At 37.6% G+C, this 20680-nt stretch overlaps 1 protein-coding gene across 1 annotated transcript; it reads left to right on the top strand.

Annotated features, from left to right (window-relative positions):
* Positions 1 to 1707: 1707 nt before the first annotated feature.
* On the top strand, positions 1708 to 19747 carry CCDC7 (coiled-coil domain containing 7). The gene is made up of 14 exons (XM_026048775.1): positions 1708 to 1735; positions 4782 to 4837; positions 7861 to 8173; positions 8289 to 8363; positions 10077 to 10166; positions 12025 to 12045; positions 12183 to 12215; positions 12656 to 12831; positions 13634 to 13698; positions 15095 to 15163; positions 16234 to 16309; positions 17451 to 17481; positions 17937 to 18035; positions 19430 to 19747. The coding sequence occupies exons 3-14, from the start codon at positions 7952 to 7954 to the stop codon at positions 19745 to 19747; spliced, it is 1275 nt and encodes a 424-aa protein (XP_025904560.1). The 5' UTR covers positions 1708 to 1735; positions 4782 to 4837; positions 7861 to 7951.
* The last annotated feature ends 933 nt before the right edge of the window (positions 19748 to 20680 follow it).

The following is a 20680-nucleotide window of genomic DNA, read 5'->3' as shown; positions in this document are numbered from 1 at the left end:
TGGCAGCACAAGGCATTTGGACTATGAGAAATCTGGCAGATCAGCAACCTAAAATGTAGGAAAATGTTATGCTCAGTGCTTYGAGTTGTAGCAGGGAGGAGGAGTAAATAGTAATGTGGAGTGTCAGCCTGACTGTAAAGGATTCTCATTTGTGCTGGAGTACAACTCTCCAACAGTAAGTAATGATACTTCATGAAGCAGCAACAACTTTTGGGTAGCCCTTGGTGTCCTCTTTGTGTTACTTGAAATAGGAGGAAAAAAGGTGAATGTGACTGTTGGTTAGAGTAATGCTGTGAATAAAGGTAGTCCAGGCTTGTGCAAAATAGGACTAGACTTTTCCAAGCCCTTATTTGTTAGAGAAAATACTGAGTATTGCACTCTCATGATCAATGGGTGACATAGCAGCCTAATTGCAACCTTTGCCAACCAGCTGGGGATGCTCTGAAGTTACTTAATCTTATTTCTTTGTCTGAATTAGCTCTTGGTTGCCCTGTCTCCCCTTCTCCTTTGATCTTGTCTTAAGAGCAGCTCAAAAAGTACACAGCTTGGTTTATTTAGTATGGAACTATCTTCTTGTGCTATTTTACATATAGCAGCTTTCCACAGAGTTATTGTTGGAAAGGGCAAGTCTAGTGAATCCTTCAAGTGCTTACTAATTTTTCCCAGATAAATCCAAACTTCAAGGAAAATGGTTTTTTTTTAAGGATGAAGAAAATATGCCTTTGTGACTACCAGTTTTAATGGGAAGAAGAAACAAACATGAAAATAAACCCTATAAAGCTTTTTGTATAGCTCAAATAGCAGAGGTGAGGACTAGTCCTGGCACTAGGGACTAGCCCTGGACTAGGTCAAGAACAGCATATTCTTTAAAAATATATCAAGACAGAAATAAGACAGAAATCAAAATCTAGCAGCACTGGTCAGTGTGTTGTATTTTGTTTTAAAAAGTTGTCTTCTGAACCACAACAAATAAAAACCATTCCTGAAAATAGATACTACGCTGTATCTTTATTCTGCTACAGATTCTTCAAAYCAATAACCCTCAAAATAGTCTAAAATTCTCCCATTTCTTTAATAATAAAAGAAAATATACAAAACAATCTTGAGAGATTGCCTTGAGATTTTTTTCCAAAGTGTATCTCAGTATCTCACTAACCCTACTGTGTAAAGATGAACCTTTTTGAAGGAAAGGTAATGCATTAGATATGTTTTAGACTATTTTACTGCCTGATAGTTCTAAGGTTATTATTCAGTTTCACAGTGTCAAGGACTGGCTCAAGCTGTTAGAGAAAACTGGTTATGAAGTCTTTTTGATATTTGCCTGGTAAAAAAAAAGCTATGAAAAGAACATTTACTTTACTGTAATAACATCATGTGTTATTAATCCAAAGTAACAATTAAACTTGTGATTGCTGAATATGTTTTCTGAACTGTAATACAGTATATCTCAGCCCACAATGCATGCTTGGTATAATGAGTATGTATCACATAATGAAGCCCCCTTGATGGAATTATTCAAAATACCATAACTTTCTCGTCTTTTTTTGGCAGCTGATCATAATGGAAGAACCATGTGGGCCAAGGATAAGAACTTGTGGCTTTGTGTTATGTCCCACGTCTTGCCATGGTTTCCCTGCCCATTCACATAGTGCTGAGCTGAAAGCAACGCTGCTTTTGCTGAAGGATGTTTTGGCACCCGGCACAGCTAATGATGGGGAGTGGCTGCTGCTTTACAGTATGTTCTTATTTCATAAGAAGCTGGTGCCCCTTCTAGTCTTAAACACTTGACTTCTAACTCAGAATGTAATGAAATTATTTATAAGGCTTTTTAATTCCAGCACTGGTAGGTGAGACACTCTCTTCTAATTTCTGTGCTCTTTTGATATGCATCACAGTAACTGCATGGTAATTTACTGAAGGTGCTAAGAGGGCTGTAGCCTGTTTCATGTGCTAATGTTGTCTGGTGCAGTATATGTGATACTAGTTGTGAACAGCAAATTTGAAACTTTCATTTTTCAGCCCTGTTGATACAGTGGTTGCTCTGACCCTTCTGCCAAAGTTTTGACTGCTGAATTGTAACTGGACTGCAGCTTTCTTATCCATTCAGATTCTAATGTGACTCCCAATGTCCATTCTGTTGTAGCAGTATTTGAAAATTGAACGATAGAGAAAACTTACATATGAGAGCTTTGCAGCCTTGTGGAAGTGGAAGCTAGTAGCCACTTCATCTACTATCATCCGTGCATAGTGTTGTTACTTGATTTGACAACATGTACTTGCCACATGGCATATCCAAGACTGAGTAATGCCAGAAACTTAYGATCAGAGTGACAATTTCTATGCAACTAGGGGAAGGATTGGGAGAATCAGCAGTGGAGCTTTAGTGTCTACTCTTAGCTACATTTAAATGACTTGATACAAGTTAGGAGACAGCTGTTTTTGTTTAGGCATGAAGAAATATATATTTATATATTTGCTTATTTTCCCCTTCTGATTTTTGTTTTCTTTTCCCGAAAAATGTTTAATATATTTTCTTACTGGTTAACTGAAAGTTCTTGTTGCAGAACAAATTATAATAACTTCCATGTGTCTCTTCTTTTTTCTTCAGGAGAGAGAGGAAAAATTAATAGCTGCTTTGAAACGTAATTGTAGTTATATTATATAATTGTAATTTATTTTTCACAAAATTTGTTATTTTGTATTTAAAGGTGCAGTGGTGACTCTTCCACCCTATACCATATTTATCCATTTATCTTCCAATATTATAATGTTTTTACTAGTTTTCTCAATGTGGATACAAGTCTTAGTGGTTTGTAGTCCCCAGGATCACCTTGGGAGCTGTTATGAAAGAATTGTAAAATTGTCACATTTAACTTCCCTGGTAMTGAGACTCTTTCAGAACTGTCAGGTCCATCACCACTACATTTTGGACCCCAGATCTACAAGTTAGCAGCAGAATTTGTCTGATATTACTGCTGCAGAGTTGCTATTTTTATGAAAATTATCATTTTTTAGCTAAGTAATCTTCCAAAGAAAAATTTCCATCAACTCAGTAAATAGTTAGACTTCTYCCATCTGTAAGGTGGCCTGTTTGAKTATTATTTCTACCTACAAGTCTAGAATGGCTTTTGATTTTTACAAAGATTCCTTAACATGTAGAATTCTCTATTGCCACATAGCTCTTATATATTAACTGGATTGTTACTCTGCTGTTTCTTGCAAGTGGTGTGGTCATCGAATCCATGCAATAACTGCTTCTATAGCTCAGTTATTACAACTCCTCATTGCTGGCTACCATGAAACTGAGACTAAGGATAATGACTCACCGAGGTTTTTGCTCTCTGGCCTTGGGCATGCGGACAGTTTTCAGATTCATTCTAGCTGGAATACAAATCTGSTCTCAAAAAAGACTAGAAAAACTTGATTATCAGGAGAAAACAAATGGAGGATGGATGAAATAAACATTCTGCTATAAATATTTATAAATTTATTTTATTCTTTTATTCTTATTTTTAAAAGGAAATTACTTTTCTGCTTGAAAGGAACATTTTTGTGTTTTGCTTTTACTCATCTCTTTAATTTATTAATATCATTGTTAATAATAAGCAATATTTAATATTACTAGCTATGATTAATATTAATATTATAAATATTAATACTTTTTAATGATATTTACCAGCATTGTATTCAACATTGAACTTGTTGCCAGTGTAAAAAACGGTAGTATTGGCACTGGAAGCAACATACAATTGCACTTTGATCTTGGATTATTTTAAAGCCTGACTCTSCAGTCACACTGAGGGCTTTAATTTACTAAGGCGCTCTCTGACATCCTGCCTTGCTCATTCCCTAATTCCAGAGCACGCACTGGGGTTGTCCGGTGCTAGTGGCCGGGTGCCTTGCCGCAGGTTTGACTGCACGTGTACATGTATATACGTGTATGAGCGCTGAATAAATAACGAGTGCGACATGGCAGCATCTGGGCTGGTCGTTTTGTGTTACAGCAGGTTTGAAAACTTTATGCAGGGCGCTGTATTTCTCCCGGCCGCTGACGCCGCGCAGGGCCCGCCACGCGGCGGCCGTTGGGCGCGGCGCACGCCCGTTGCAGCCGTTGGCGGCGCGGGCGGCCGTTGCGACCGTTGCGGCCACGCGCGCGCCTCTCCCTTGGCCTGGCCTGGCCTCGCCCTGCCCCGCGGCTCCCCGCGCAGAGCGCGGCGCGGCGGCGGGCGGGGACAAGATGGCGCCGCCCCCCAAGTGACCAGCTCGCTCCTCCTCCCGGAGTCCGCCGCGCCGCGCCGCAGAGGTGCCGCTTCCTCCRCCCTGGCGGTCGCGGGGAGGAGCTCGGACCCATTCCCGTCCCCCGTCCCGTTCCCTCGCCGCTCGTCCCCGCTGGGCGCTACCAGCACGGCTGCCAGGCAGCGCCCGTAACCGCCCACAGAAGCGTTAAAGCGTCGGCGGGCTGGGTTGAGGCGCCTTGCAGCTCCAACGCGGGCATCCTGTCATCCCCCGGGGCCCTCCCGGCCATTATTGCTGCTTATTTGGCTGGTAATGCCGGCACGTGGAACCCGAGTCGTGGCGGGGGAGTCTGCAGCTCCTGACGCTGTACTCGGAGCCAGGGGGGAGATGGAGGCCCAGGGTAAATTACAAAAACACGACCTGCTCTTTTGCCTAACCACAGAAATTGGACATTTGCTCACGATTCATGAGTGACCCAGAGCAGGTGCTTTCTGTCAGATATCAAATGAGCACTGTGGTGACTTTTTTTTTTTTTTAAATTCTAGATCAGATACCACCTGAGGAGCCATCGAGAAACATTTGGGCAGTTTTCCTGATGCAGGTACTGCCATGAGACAAAGCTCGTGGAGCTCATTGAGCTTGTTTAAGTGTGTGAGCTACACTTAAAGCAGTTCAAAGTTAAAAGGGATAATTAGTTGTGAGAAGCTGTCTGGATAGGCATTGGGTGTCATGTGTGGAACTGTCTCTGTGAAACATGAGAAAATAGCTAATTTTTTATCTTACCCATGAAAATATAGAAAGAAGCATTTTTCAATTATGGGTCAATGCTCCTTTTACTGTTGGAGGTTAAATTGTTACTACTTTATTAAAATTATAGAAATGTAGTTTTTTATTATTTTGGCAGGTTTGTCACAGGAGTCAACCTGAACTTTTCAGTTGTGACATTTTCAATATTTACATTAAAATGGGATTTTGGCAAGTTACAGAAAGATAGAAATGGATGTAGTTAGTTCAACCATGGCCTTCCTTTACTTAAAAATTGACTTTATTTATTTTTAAGTTTGAAAGAACCACTATCTGCTGAGAAATGGTCACAGAAAATAAAAGTTTTAAGATTTTTTTTTTTTGTTGTAAGTATTTAGGCTTCTAGTTTTTGACTTGGTTATAGAAAAAAAATCCATTATCTAGTCTCATGGTCTCATGTTTACTGAAGCCTTTTTTTACTGTTATAGCGTTAGATTTTTTTTTTTACTTAGGGCTGTGAAAAAGCTTGCTTTTGAACATGTCAGAAACATGTCAGAAACAAGTAAAAGTATATAATCTTACTCTGATTTGATCTGTWTATATATATATGTTTATGCACACTATACAATAACTTCCAAAATGTTTCATGTTTTGTCTTCTATATTAAATGATTACGGATATATTGTTACTACAAAAACAATATTCTTAAAAGGAATCTATTTCCTTGTTTATCTGTTTTTCCTTTTTTTTGTGTGATTTAAAAATAACACCCCACTGGCATTTTCTTGGTATAAATTCGATTTAACACTGTATCGGGAGCTGGGCATAACTTTTTCAGCATCATAAAACTGGATGGTCTGTGATGGGAAAGATCAGAATGTGGTATCATTTTTATTATGTATCTAAGGAAATGCCTATTCATTAGTTTTTTATTTAATCTCTTTTGAGTGTTTCCTTACAGTACAGACTGAAGATCTATTGTTTTTCTGTAAGGACACATGCCTGATTTATTTCTCCCCCTTAATCTCATAGAGAGCTTTAAAAGGCAATTCATAGGACTGGATGTAGGTGTCTATGCAAGCAGAGACTGACTCATGTCCACTTACTTAATTTTTACTGAATAAAAGGAAATCTAGTGTGACTGGCTKATGTGCAGGCATTTCTGGTGCAGATACCCCTCACTGAGTTAGCCTAGTTCAGTTGTTCATAGGGGCTGTCAGCAGGGAGATGGCCTTATCTGTGTTGGAGGGTAGATCCATGAGTTGCTTTTGAACACAGTGTTTTTTAGCAGAACTTCTGGTTCTGGATTGCTAGGGAGTGCAGGAGAAATTCTGTATATACCACAGAATTGTATTAATCCTCACTGGTTTTCTTCTAGCCATTACTGTGCAAGCATAGTAATGTTCATATGTTGTATAGCAATTAATGTAATTATGGAAGGCTCAATTGATTTTCTGTTTTCTAATTAGATTTTTTCTAAAGTCATCTTCTTTTTAACCTAAAATCCTACCCTATTCTCACAGATATTTACTGTATTGCTCATTTGTTGTCCAGATAAACTGTATGTAAGAAACAGCTTTAATAGAGCAGCGTATGGCTTTTCAGTTTTTTTTTTTTTTTTTTTATTCTACTGAGAAAATGAACAGTGAGAGTGATTATCTTATCTAGGTGAAGTAGAGTGATATTTTGTCTGCCTTCCTCATGCTGAAGGACACAAAAAGGAAGATACTAACTGATGCTGTGTTGCCTAGGGAAGCCTAAGCTGAAAGAAGAAGGTGCTGAGAATTGCTAAGAACAAAAGAGTTTGAAAGAACCTGGATTTTCTCCTTTCCAGGCAGTATATTCTTTTTCCCTGAAACTCATTCTCAGTGTCTGAGGACCACTGTGGTGCATTAGTGCTAACCAGGTCTGTTAGTCCTGGTTAACATTAACAAACTAAGGCTGTTACTGGTGCTCTTCACAAGAAACAGGCAGTATCCTGTTGATGTTTCTGGGGAATAAGAGAATTCTAGTTACTTAATGCCTTGAACCTGGAGGACAGTAGTTGACACACCTGTAATTTAAGTTAGATCTATCTATTGGATCAGAGGCAGCTGACTGTAGATACCAACTATTTTCAGTATAATATTACTATTGCCCCTGTAGGAGAGAAAAAAAAAAAAAAAAAAAAAGCTGTCTTCACAATTCGCAGTTAATTTTCTTAGAAGAACTTTAATCCTTTTATTGCAAGGTCAACAAGAGCTGTTTTATCTTCTTCATAATGTTTTAATTTGAGCTTCACATGCACATTTACTTTGGGCAAATCTAAGGAACATTTTTTAATCGTCAATAGAAGAATAATGGAAGACCACACCATTATGATGCCTATTAAAGAAATATTTATGTCTTTATTGTATTTGAGAAAAAAAAAGAAGAATGTAAATGTAAGCATCTTTATAGGTTAGGAAATTCTGTAGGGCTCAGCAGAATTTCTGGAGTCTGTTTGTAGAGTCTGGTGATGTCTGGTGATGTAGAGTCTGTTTCTGGAGTCTGGTGATGAATATTACACAACATTGTGATTGTTTATAGTCCATGTTTTGTTTGAATTTTATCATAATTGCCTCTAAAAGGAGTTATTACATGTTGTTCATTGTGTCTTTTTCAGTTCAGTAGATGCTTTAGAAGTTTTACTAGAACAGCAAATGCTACAGTAGAGAGTAGTTCTATGTGTATTGCTAGATCAGTGATCATTCTGTACATTCGGTAGTTTTTACTGTAAATTAACTATTTGCCTTTAAGCACAATAATATTTTAATAAATAATGATAGATAAGTAAATCTAAATTTTCAATTACTTATATTTTCCCCCTCCTCCCCCCTTTTTCTGTTCTTCATCTTCTAGGGCCACATCCATCTTGTTTACTCTAGGTTTGGAAAGCACCAACACCAGCAGGAAATCAAGAAAGGAAATAACATCCAGCACTACGGTAGAAATGGTGAAAGGATCATCTGTTGTTCAGAAGACTTCAGTACCTTCTAGTCATCCAAAGAGAAAAAGCAAAAAACACCTTTTAGAAAATGTAGATGAACCTATGGTTTTAGAACCAGCAAATCTAGTGGAATCTTACATAGATCAGTCCTTACAGATTTTAAATAAAGATGGTGTGCTGGATGACCTACAGATGCTAAGTGATATCACTAAAAATCTAAACCAGGTAGTATGTTTTGCTAAATTACAGTTTTAAAGTTGCAATTAAAATATTTGCTCTTTTTAGATAGATTTCCTAGTTTAAGTTTTTTTCTCTTAATGTAGTTAATGTTTTCTTGCAGATTATAAACTCATTGGAAAATATTTATAAAAAAGATGTGGAAGTGAAAGAGGAAGATACACAAGAAGACTCAAGTGTATGTAGAGTCATGTTCTGATAAATGAGATTTTGTAACATTAATTAGAATTGTAATATTACTTTAAGTGACAATTGTACTTTTTGTAGCTCACAAAACTAGAAACATTTTTAAAGAGAAAATTACTAATAGCCCTTTAGTAGCAGGAAAGTGTAAATGCTAATATAATTAATAAAATTGTGTGCCCTATAAATTGATTCATTAAATATGAGGATATAGTTCTGCATGGCTCTAACCCTTAACACTTCTTCACTGAAACTATAGTTGGTTCCTAAGTMTAGTTTTTTCAGTGATATATTTGTTTTGTAAATACCTCTTATTCCACCTGAAATAGATGCCAGAGCACCACAGGAAATGTCTGACTGGCTTATTTAGCCATTCTAGCACTTGGAAATATTTACTTTTGGGAATCACAAATTAAAAAAAACTAATTCTACCCAATTTCCTGTTTAAGAAGTTTAAATACTTAGGGCAGTATTGTGAGTTCCATTCTTGAATCTGGATGTGTACTTGCTAGGAGCTATATCTGCATTCCTAATATTGTTGAATTCATTGTCACTGGCCCCAAATTCTTTATATATGTATATGTGTGTCTGTATATTGTTTCACAACTAATTATGGAATAATGAAAATATATTAAATCACATATTTGACWTATTTAATGTCCTTGGATCTAATAATTCAGACATCAGGAAGTTGTTTCAGTTGTTTTTTCCTGATTCTCCTGGTTCAGTACATACAGTAATTAACATATATGTTAATTAATGTAAGTTTGTAGTGGTAGAAACCAGTGGCTTCAGGTAGTAGTGATCAAGCTAAACAATAAAAGATTTTTGCACTAGAAGTCATGCTTTAATGTAGGTAACTCAGAGGAATGTGCTAGGGGGTTCTGCCATGAAGTTTAAGGTGTTCGTTAATGAGAAAAATCTAAAATCCTTGGAAACAAGCAGCAGAAGTAGACCAAAAATAGCTATCCTGGATAAAGGCAAAAAAAAAAAAAAAGATTGGATTTGTTAATAACAAACTGTGCCAAAGGTGGAGTCAATACTCAGTCCTCCTTATAATAATTGATAGATCAAGGAATTTTTCCAAAATTTGATTCTGTACTAGGCTTGGCCATTCTGTACTTGGCTTGGCCATTGATCTGTGTGTGGAAGATGAATGGATGAAGCCAGGAACAAGATAAAAGATCTCAGACGTGAGGCATAAATTGCAAGTCTGGATTTTCTTTACATTTGAGGTTGTCATGTTGGCTCTATTTATAAGATAAGATTTTGAAAGTATATATATTTTTTTCCAAATCTTATTCCTATGYGATTATTTTTCTAGTTTTATTTCTACATGAGCCAAATGCTGTTTGACGTATTATTATGTTTCTGTGCGTAGCCATGAGATTTATGATATGTGCAGGTAGGTAGCAGGATATGAAGGTTTTTGAGAATGTGGAGGCTGTGGAGATGGTGTCAGAAGTTTGGACTAGGCAGGAATGCAAGAAATTGAAATAATTGTTTGAAGGTGCTAGGATCTGTGCTGTCTCCAGGATTTGTGAGGAGAAGGGCCTGGTTGAAATGGACCAAACTTGGAGGTGACAGGGACAGAGAAATTTTGAATAACAAAGAGAGGGAACAAAATTAACAAGTGTGGAGACACATTTGGGAAGAGTATAGTTAAATTATCCAGGAAAAAAAATAATGCATTTTTTTCTTCCCACAGCAGAAGGCTCATCAGGATATGACTGAGTCACTGATGTGTTTCTCAGTAATATCATCACAGCTAGAATCATCATTTGATGAAGAAAGAGAAGTATGTAATGTGAAACTCTTCTTACCTTCATTACATTCTAATGAGATTTAAAGAATTGTGTCCACAGATTTCTTCTTGTGGAAAGTGTTCACAGTCCTGCACTGGGGACTTCATATGTCAAGTATTTTAGTAAGGTGAAATTTGTAGCAGAAATAACATTCTGACTATATTATCCAGCTTCCTGTGAGGTATAAGAGTTATCAAAGTTATTTAATTTAAAAATATAACAATATTTACTACTTTGTCTCTTGGTATATGTTTTTCCACAGTCACAGCGAAGGGAAGAGATCATTACTTATTCTAGCCTGAMTTACTTGAAAATGCAAGCCTAAGATTTTCCCATTACTATCTGTTAAACCAGTAATCTTTGACTATTGTGTACCTTCTAGAATAACATTGTTCTTAATCTGACACATCAAAATAAAGACAGTTGACATCCACAGAAAGATTTGAGGTGTGCAGGGACTATTTGCACAGCCAGACTTCTGAAGGGGCAGAAAGGCAGATGTTTTCTAGGGGAACGGTGAGAATTGTATGGAATTTTTATAACGCAGAAAGCCACTGACCTCAGTGGTCAGGAGAAAAGATCTAGGAGAAAAGATCTGTTCTTCATAGACAAAGAGGGATATTTCCTAATAAACTTTGCATTTCTGTTAGGTCTTATTCAAACCCTTTTCCTTTTGTGTTTTTGGAATTACTATTCTAAGAAAAAAGGTGGAAGCAGTTCTGTTTTGTCACAGCCTAATCAAATTCATGTTTGGGTTGATTAAATTGATTGATTAAATCCATGATTGCTCATGCTGCTCATGGATTTACTTTCCATTTTTACTCTGGAGCATGTCTTTTAGGTCAGCGTGTGGAATAAGCATGAATTGAACCCTTCTGTCAGCTAGGGAGCATGGATATGGCCCCAGTGGTTTAATCTTCGCATCCCAGCCTGATCTGGTTGCCCTGCCTGTCACTTGGCACACCACACTGTGTTGCCTTGGTTTGGGTAGTGGGTCACAGTCCTGTGGTTGAGGGACTGAGACAGTTCTTATCAGTGACACCATAGTACATTCTGAAATCAAAACATATAATTAACACTAATATTCACAGCTTCAGAAATCTTCCCGCAGCTCTATACAGGGATGGATTTCACCTTTTGTCCTTTCTGAGTGCTGAAAGGTTTTGGATTTAGAGGTGTTTTTTTTTGAGTAATTCATTTCACTTTCTCATAGTAYGCAGGTTTAGGAAATTGTTAGGTTAATATAGGTTTGATTAGTAATGATAATAATTGGCAGATTGGGAATCTGGAACATGCTGCTGAACTGTTAAGTCACTTATTTTMGTAAGTGATGGAATATGCTTTCTCTTAAAGATAAAGAACAACTTTAATTTTCTCAAGTGTGATTTTTTTTTTCCCTGTGTTTGTTTGGTTTAAATCAGCTAACTAGATATTACCTTAAGCTTTCCTTTGCCCTAAGGTTGTGTTCTGTATTTGTTTTTCATTAATTTCAAAAAAAAAACCATCACAACTTGATATCAAAAGCCTGTGTATGAGGATGTGGATTAAACTCTTGCCTGAAATATGATTTAGAGTATGCAGTTTGCTCCTTTAGAGCAAAGCAGTTGGGGTATTTTGATGAATTTTGTGTATGTGAAAAGTTTTTTTCCAAAACCAGCTATTCATATCTTGCAGTTAAATGACACTGAATTTAGTTATTGTAACAGATGTGTGATCAGTTCTAACACAAATGAAGATTTTGAATAATAATAAATTACAAAAAGAAAGTATAAATGTTAAAAATGTGATGACATGTTTTATTCAAAGTTCTTAACATTTTTTTTTCTCCTCTTCACTTCTCCTATGGGCCAGATATTAGAATCTTTAGCTAAGGTAAGAGATTTTGTTTGGTATCTAAGAAAATGCTATATATAGAAATAAATATTTTAATGCTCCTGTTTCAAACTAGGAGCTTAATTTGTCAGTACCTGATAATGACATTTGTTGTTGTTGTTTTTTTTTTTTTAAAGTGGTTTGGAAAAGAAGCCCAACTGATGGAAGAAGTAAGTCAAACMATGACAATTGTTAGCTTTGTCTCTGTTTTCATAGGTAATAACTGGAAGACAATAAGATGTTGAATTTCTCTATGAAAAGATTATACAAACATTTTATGCAAAATGTTATTTATAAATTTAATCTTTTTGCATAATTTTAAAGTTACTTTCATGATATTTTATCAACAAGTCTGGCTATAGTAATAAAAATATTGATTGTTCTTCTGTCAGAACAAGAGAGGTCAGAAAAATTGTAATTATTTACTGCTAATTACAACTCCTCCTTGAAAGGTGATGAAAGTTGTCTAAATAGTTCTGCAATAAAATGTTGGTATTCGAAAAGTTTATGCTTTTGATAGGTATGAGGAAGAAGTGTATTTGATGCTGCAGCTTTACTGAATAGGCCATAGATACCTAAGCAGTTGAATATTTTGCTGATTATATTTTAGCTGGGAGAAGAAGACCATGCTGCAGATTCTGTACTTCCTGTGGCTGACAAAAGTGTATTGGAAGGCGTTTCTAAAGTGTCTTTGTGCGTCCAGAAGCTTGAAAAACTGAAGAGTTGTATTCAGAATCTTCCAGGATATGCCCCTTCTCTGGTTAAGCAGGAGTTTAAGAAAGACCAGTAAGATCACATTTAGATTAAATCCAAATCTAAAACCTGTGTATTTGTCATAAATTTAAAAGAAAGATTTAAACAAACTTATGCAATAGAGAATGTACAAATATAGAAGGAAAGAAAAAATTAAGAATCCAGATAGAACTGCCTTTTGAAAGTCTGAGAGATAGCAAGAACTATTAAAATTCTTCAAAATTATGTAATTAATGCTATTCATATGTATAGAGAAGAAATTGTTGTGGAAATTATATACTTAAATGCTGTGAATAGTGTGTAGATCTGGCTATCAAAATGTTTGAAATGCATTCTTTGAAGTAAAAACAAAGTTCTGACTGCTTCTGGCTACTGAAAATACYGTGATAAGCAGGAATGAGGAGTGTTTAAAATAGTTGAACTTCAGGCCTCATTTTCTTGTGTGGGAAGTGTTGGGTTAACCACGCTTATTGGAAGTCTCCTAGCTTCTGACTGGTTTCATGGGTTTCCTGTAATCCTGTGAACCAATGAAGGGTGGGGGTAGGGGAACATRTAAAATGCCAGAGGGGAGAATGAATAGAGCACCCTGAAAGTCTGAGCTGCACAAATCCAATATATTAATTTCAACAGAGTTTTAGGAGGTTCTGCACATAGAGCAAAGATTGTGATTATCCAGAGAGTCAGCAGGGAATGGAAAATGCTGCGAGTTCTTAGAGCCTTGTGGTTTTAGCTTGTGGTGTAGCAGCTCATGCTTTTATCTCTAGAACTTCCTCATGTTCCTTGTAAGATAACTGTCCCCTTAATACTCAGTTTGAAGCACTGTACATTTTAACAGGGACAAGAGAAGAAATTTGAGTACTGCAGTGTCAAGTCATAAAGATCCAAGGATTATGCTAGAAGGTGAGGATGTTATCTCTGAACTTTTGAAAGGCAGTACATTTTAAGGCAGTGATGGTAATCACTTAAGATGTTGATAATAACAATAGAAACACCTCATTATATTTGTTATCTGAAAAAAAATGCAAAATATATGAAGTCATAGTATGTATGCAGAGGTCTTGAGATTTGGCCATAAAAGTAGGTAAAGCTGTAGCAGTGATTTCACATAATGCCATCCACATAATGCCAGTTTTGGCATTTTTAGCAGATGCTTTTTAGGCAAATCTGTATCCCAATACTAACGTCTTATGACCTTTCTTTTTATCTGAAGTTAATCACAGAATTGTTGAGGTTGGAAGGGGTATCTGGAGACTTCCTAGTCTCAAACCCCCCTGTTCAAAGCAGGGTCTATGAGAGCAAGCTACCCAGGCCCTGTCCCATTGGGTTTTGAATATTTCTGAGGTCGGATACTGGGCAATCTGTCTTGGCACCTTATTCCTGTGTTTGACCACCCTTGCAGTGAAAAAGTTATTTCTTAATCACAAAACTGCAGAATGATCAATGTTGGAAGGGGCCTTGGGAGATCATCTAGTCCCACTCCCCTGCATATGCAGGAACACCTAGAGCATGTTGCACTAGAGCACTTACATCGTGTCTGGGTGGGTTTTGAGGATCTCCAGAGAAGGAGACTTTCTGGAGGTTTTAAGCTTAAAAGAGAGCTGGGATCCACCATGCTTCAATTTGTGTTCCTTGTCTCTTGCTCTTTCACTGGATGCCATTGAGACTAGTCTGGGTCCRTATTCTTTATTCCTTGATTAGATCCCCTCTGAGACTTCTTGTCTCAAGGCTGAAGAATTTCAGCGCTCTCAGCCTCTTTTTATATGTAAGATACTCCAAGCCCTTAATCATCTCTGTACCCTTCTCTGTACTTGTTCCAGTATATSCATGTCTCTCTTGTACCACCAAGCCTGCAGTTGAATTTGAGATGGTATCACTAGTGCTGGGTAGAGAGGAGAAAATAGTCTCCCTTGACTACAGATATCAATTAACTCCAGAAACCTCCTGGGCTCTTTGTGCCCCGTGTTGCCTGCCCAGTGGACAGTCTGGTGACAGTAGCCCCCAGTGCAGACCAGGCCTGGGAACATGAGGTTCTTGTCAGGCATCTGAAGCTGTGTCCCAGCCAGTGAGCAGAGCGTACTCAGAAGCTTAGTGCCAGATTCTGCAAGAAGGCCAAAGAGCATGATGGTCACAATTTTTCTGTCATGGATAGCATTACCAAACATATCTTTAGTTTTCTGAGTTAGTGATGGAAATTAAATGCAAATTTTTCTTTCATTTTCTCTAAATGATGAAGAACTAATACCACATTTCTTTTAAAAACAGAATGGACAGTGATAAAAATGATTTTTTTTTTCAGATCTTGTAAAGAAGCATGGAACAGAGGATGTGATTAATATGACACAGATCTTTGATGAGGCACCAGCACGTAAGGCTAAATCTGCTAACGTTTTATTAACATGCACATATCAGTCAAACTAGTTTATATCGTGGAGAGATTTAAGTTCTGCCCTGTCATGCTCTTTTGTTCTTTATCATTTTGCTGAATGGTGCTTTTTCTTCCCCTGCTTTATGTCTTTCTGTCTGTCTGTCTTGAACTGTTTAGACCGTTGTCATAYCTTTCCAGCATCATTTTGGGTCGACAACAAACCATGGACCATAGCCCAGAATACCATGTGTCATGTTACTRTGCACAAACTTCTTGGGGCCCTTGTTCTGTGCATGCTTTTTTATAGCCCAAAGGCTAAAGTTACCTTTTCAGTAATGGCACTGCTATTACTCCCAGTAAGACTGGAAGGGTACAGGTCACATGACCCAAATTCTCTTTCAACTCAAGACYGCGAGCAGCTAGGAAGGCATTTAGATTTAGGCAAAGACAAGTAATCTGAATGAGGGGAGGAATATCCTCAGCTAAACAAACTAACAGCAGAAATGTTCAAATTTTGAGTGTAATTACATGAGAAGATATATATAGATTTCAACTTGTAAGGAGATGAAAGTGTATAGACATAAGATGACTAGTGGGATGATAGCATCACCATTAGAGCTGGGAATTACTTTAGACAGACAGTACTGGGTGTATTTTGTTAAAAGGGCGGGCAGAAAGGCTGGGATAGGGGGAGCTAGAAGCTGCTGCCATAGCTTGCTCTCCCAGTGTGACCTGGTCTTAGCGTGACCTGGAGAGAGTTGCTTTACACCTGAAACGTGTAGTAGTGGTCAAGAATCTCCATGAAGACTTTTTCCTCATCTAGTCTATCAGTTTCTGCCTGGGGAGCAGTTTGGCAGCTCTGGAGAGCCGTGGAGAGCCTTCAGGAACTGCCATCTTTTTGGAGCCCTCTGCCTCTGAACCTCACCAAGCTCATATCAGAGTACACCAAGAACACCTCCTGCAAGTCATCTCCGACATACAGCTCTGATCTGATTTGACTTAAATTTCAATATATGTATTTTAAAAATATATATGCTTTGGATACAAAAATCTCTTTCTTTTCTTTGCAGAAACATTTGAATCAATGAATACACGCATATTAGAAATAGTTAAAGTATTTGAAAGACAAACAAACAAATTGCAGCGGTAAGAATTCTTTCTAAACAGACCTTTCTAAAAGGTAATGAATGTTACCTTTGAATGGTAGTAGAAATGCATTGTTTGCTCTAAATCATTATAGCTAAACAGCGTATTTAACACATTAGATTTTCAGCTTGAAAAGCAAGAGCAGGGCTTGGTATTTAAGATTCCAAAGACTACTGATGACAATTTATATAAGTTTCCAGAGGAATTTTACTGAACATGAGATTTAATCAAATTTGTAAAAATTAGAAATGGCAAAAAACGTAAGTTTCTCTTCTGTGGAGTTGAGGTATTAAAAATTCATGTTTGACTTTTTTTAAAGCATTCTCATTGTTAAAATGTTAAGCATTTTGCTTTTACAACAGTACATTTTAATAGCATCTCTTTATTGATTTAAATTCTATRAAAATGGGAATGTGTTTCAGAATATCCTGATCGCATCAGCAATATTTCCTCTTAGACAGGTGATGTGGTCCTCAGTCAGGACATTTAGTCAGGAGCCAGTTCTAAGATCRGTTACCACAGATTCTTCTCAAGGTGGTGGATGGGTGTAGGGGAGAGAGGAGAGAGTGGGAGAGAATAAGAACTCGAGCATTACTTTATACATTATTATTTAAGTTATTTTTTTCTGAATGTTTGGAATTGCACCTTGGGAAAACTTATTCAAACTTACCTTTAGGCGAGGAAGGGAGATATCTTACTGTAGACTTACAAACACAGAAGGAAAACAGTTACAATCTTAATGACTAAGAAAACATATTTACGTGTTGTTTGTTGCTTTGAATTGAAAATGAAAATGTGAAAAATGAAATTTTTTTTCTCCCCATTTTCTGAGTATCTTATATCAAAAGGGCCTGGATTTTCTCAATATTTCTCATACTTAACGTTGCCCCATCCCAGAAAAAGTCCTTTTTATACAGAAAGCAATGATTGGAAAGTTGCTGTTCAAGACAGTTATGCTGGGTTAAAACTCACAAGTAGTTTGACCAGGAAATGTTACATATTTAATGTAAAAACATAAGTAAATACCTATGCAGTACTTTATAAAATACTATTTTTAATAGTTTAGCTCACAGTGCTTTCTCCATCAACATGAAAAATAATGTAAAAAGAATCAGAAGAAAGTTTTGCCTTTCTCTTTCAGAATTTCAAATGAACAGGATCTCTTGGAAGCTGTAAGTATACKGTATTAACAGTTTAACTTATAAATGCAGTAATAAATAAAAATATGACTTTAGATTTATTACATTATAATTAATGCATTAATATGTGCTGATCTATGAGGTGAATCCTGCCCTTGCTCYGAGGTGAAATTTTCACGCATTGCAAGGCAAAAAAAATTCACATGAAAACACAGAACAGAGCTCAAAATCCAACATGACAGAAATAAACCCATTCTGGGACAGAATTAAGACCTTGAACTCATTGCTTGCCTACTCTCTCCATGCAAGTGCTGTGTTTCTTTTGTTTTTCCTAGTTTCAGAGAGCACAGCAATTTTCCCAAAACGTGCTGCTTTTTTTCCAGTTTGCTAAGCATTTAAATACTTGTAAATCTATTTGTGTAGATTTTGTGCTGAAATCAAGTCACTTTGTTTCTCRTCATAAAATAACTCACTGTATCTATGTTTAGAAATACGAGAAGATAAAAAATGATTATCGGTTGTTAGCAGAAGAGAAACAGATAATGGAGAATGAACTTAAAAAAATTAAAGAAGGAGAAAGCCTAGAAGTAAGTAAACTGAAATACTATAATTGTGTGAGAGTGATCAAAATAGGTGTGTTCTAGAAAAAATCAAAAATACTTGGAAGAAATACATATACATTTAGTGTGTATGTATGTATCAGCATGAGTGTACACACAGAGATCTGTGTGTATATGTATGCCTGCTTACCCTTTTCTTACCTATTTATCTAGACAGGATATTGAGTTAAGCAGACCCTTTCTCTGACACACTGGGCATTTTTAGATGAAACCATCTGAAGTTTTGATGGCTGATGAATGCTCTGAATGTTATAATTCTTACCTGAGGAAATTAAGAGGCAAGTTATATGTCATCTTATGATGGAATAGGCTATCAATCAGAATGGGTTTGTTAGGCTTGGATGTATTAATTTCTGTATTCTTCAGAGTTGGGTGTCTTGCCTGTTACGCCTGATAAGACAGATATAAACCTCTGAAACGTGGTCTAGGTGACCCCACTTGAGCAGGTGGTAGTCCAGGTCATCTCCAAAGGTCCCTTCCAAGCTCAACTGTGATATGATACTGTTAAMACAAATGAGCTGGAAAAGTCTATTATGAGGGGCAGGTCTTCCTGCAACATATGCARACCTTTTGAAGAGGAAAGAGATTTTTCAGCTACACATGTTCCCACTCACTTTCAGGTTAAAGATCACGTACTGTGCAGGATGTTTAGAAAAAAAAAAAGTGAACGTGACCAGGTTGTGCTCCTCGTGCTCCCTGTGTTAGAGGGTCATGACTATGGTGGCCTGCCAAAGCAGTGCCTATTTGGCTCTGTTTTATGGCCTTGACGATGCAGCCCTTATTTTTTGTTCACATCAAAGAACTTAATAAGCAAGGTCCAAGCTTTTTAAGCACAGGCCCTTTTTAGCAAATACTCCTTCAAGACTTGACTGATGTCAAATATCCAGGTTGATCTCTATACAGATAGTTATGATCTGGCAGACGGGAGGCAGTTCTGCAGCTGGAGCATGAGCAGAACTGAACTCCTGAATTACAGGGCACAGCACTGCAGCAAACTGAGAAATGCTGAGATTTTCACTAGAGTTTGTCCAGGTAAACAGAGTAGGAACAAGAGTGAGAAGGGAACCAAAGAYAAGGAGTGTGCCTTGCAGAGCGAGTGTAGAATAGCATTTTTTATTTTTGAATAAAGGTCAATAGAGCAAGAAAAGAAATTCAGATTGCACAAGCTAAGCTGTCTTTCACTGGGAGATGTAGGAGAGAAATGGAGTAGCAGGATATTCTATTTCTGACATTTTTCTGACCTACTAATTTATTTGTAGTATGAAACTGTTCTTTATTGCCATTTTGTGATGATGTAATTGCATGCAATTTTAGATATTTTTTAAATATAATAATAGACTTTTTCTTATGTCTATATACAGGAACAAGAAATAATACCAGCAATCAAAGATGCCTTTGTAGCCAAACCGGAAACAAAAAGTGAGAGTGAAAAAAAGACCCCGGCCACCGCTGCTACCCCAGCCCCAGCAGTGGGAGCCCGGGCCCCTGCTGCTGCCCCGGCCTTGGTGGCAGCAGCCCCAGCCCCTGGTGCTGCCCCAGCGGTGGCCCCGGTCCCCGCTGCTGCCCCAGCCCCGGAGGCAGGAGCCCCGACCCCCGCTGTTGTCCCAGCCCCGGTGGCCCCGGCCTCCGCCCCCGCTGCTGCCCCGACCCCTGCTGCRAAAGGGAAGTCCAAGAGGTAAGAGCCAATTCCTTGGTCAAGTTACAACACAAAATCTGAGCAACGTGTCCTAATCTGACCGTAATCAATATGAAGAAAGCAAATCAATGAAACAACACCGTGTCTCTTTCAGAAGGGGAAAAGTCCCTTTCGTAAGCTCAAACTCATGTATTTCAGGCTTCTGTCCTCTTATTTAGCTATAGTTGATGACTGCTGCTGAAATAACAGTAAGAAGTTTAAATTGATCCTGAACTGTCTTCTCTCAAGAGTTACCTCCGTGTTTGTGTTTGTGTTTTTAGTTTTGTTTTTAGTTTTGTTTTTAGTTTTGTTTTTAGTTTTGTTTTTAGTTTTGTTTTTAGTTTTGTTTTTAGTTTTGTTTTTAGTTTTGTTTTTAGTTTTGTTTAAGACCTAGTCTGGTCAAAGACTGCTGAAGATGAGCACTCAGTCCAGAGCTGCGCGGAAGATCTCACTTCCTTCTGTGTGGATCCCTGAACACTCTGTGCCTTAGGCACAGAGATGGCTCTGTGGCAGAGCCTGGATCCTGGCACAGAGAATTTCTGCTTGGGAGATGCAGCACTGAGTATCAGCCTGAATTCTTGGGGAGAAGCAAGTGCTTTTGTCCTAGGGCATCTGAGAGGTTTCTAAAAGTTTTATTCTGACTATTTCTTTGTTWCATCTTACTGATTTGGCTGGGGACTTGGATTTTGCACAGTTTCTGGGTTCCACATTTGGCTGCTGCCATCTCTTCCTCTCCCTGCCCCACCACATTCCTTGTGAAGATCAAAGTATAGCACTTCTACATGAGAGAATTCCATACATCTTCCTTGGAGGGAGTTGTATGTGCAGACACCCCATGTCTGTACAGACTGATGGACCGTGAAACATGATTGAGTTGCAGAAAACTCGTGTTTGTTACTTTTTTGTTTTTTTTTCCTGTATCATACGGTTCTAGCCT

This window comes from Nothoprocta perdicaria, unplaced genomic scaffold, assembly GCF_003342845.1.
Source record: "Nothoprocta perdicaria isolate Ctin4 unplaced genomic scaffold, notPer1 scaffold_57, whole genome shotgun sequence".
Lineage (NCBI taxonomy): Eukaryota > Metazoa > Chordata > Aves > Tinamiformes > Tinamidae > Nothoprocta > Nothoprocta perdicaria.
Note: the sequence above shows the minus strand (reverse complement) of the source record. Positions and strands in the feature narration are given on the sequence as shown.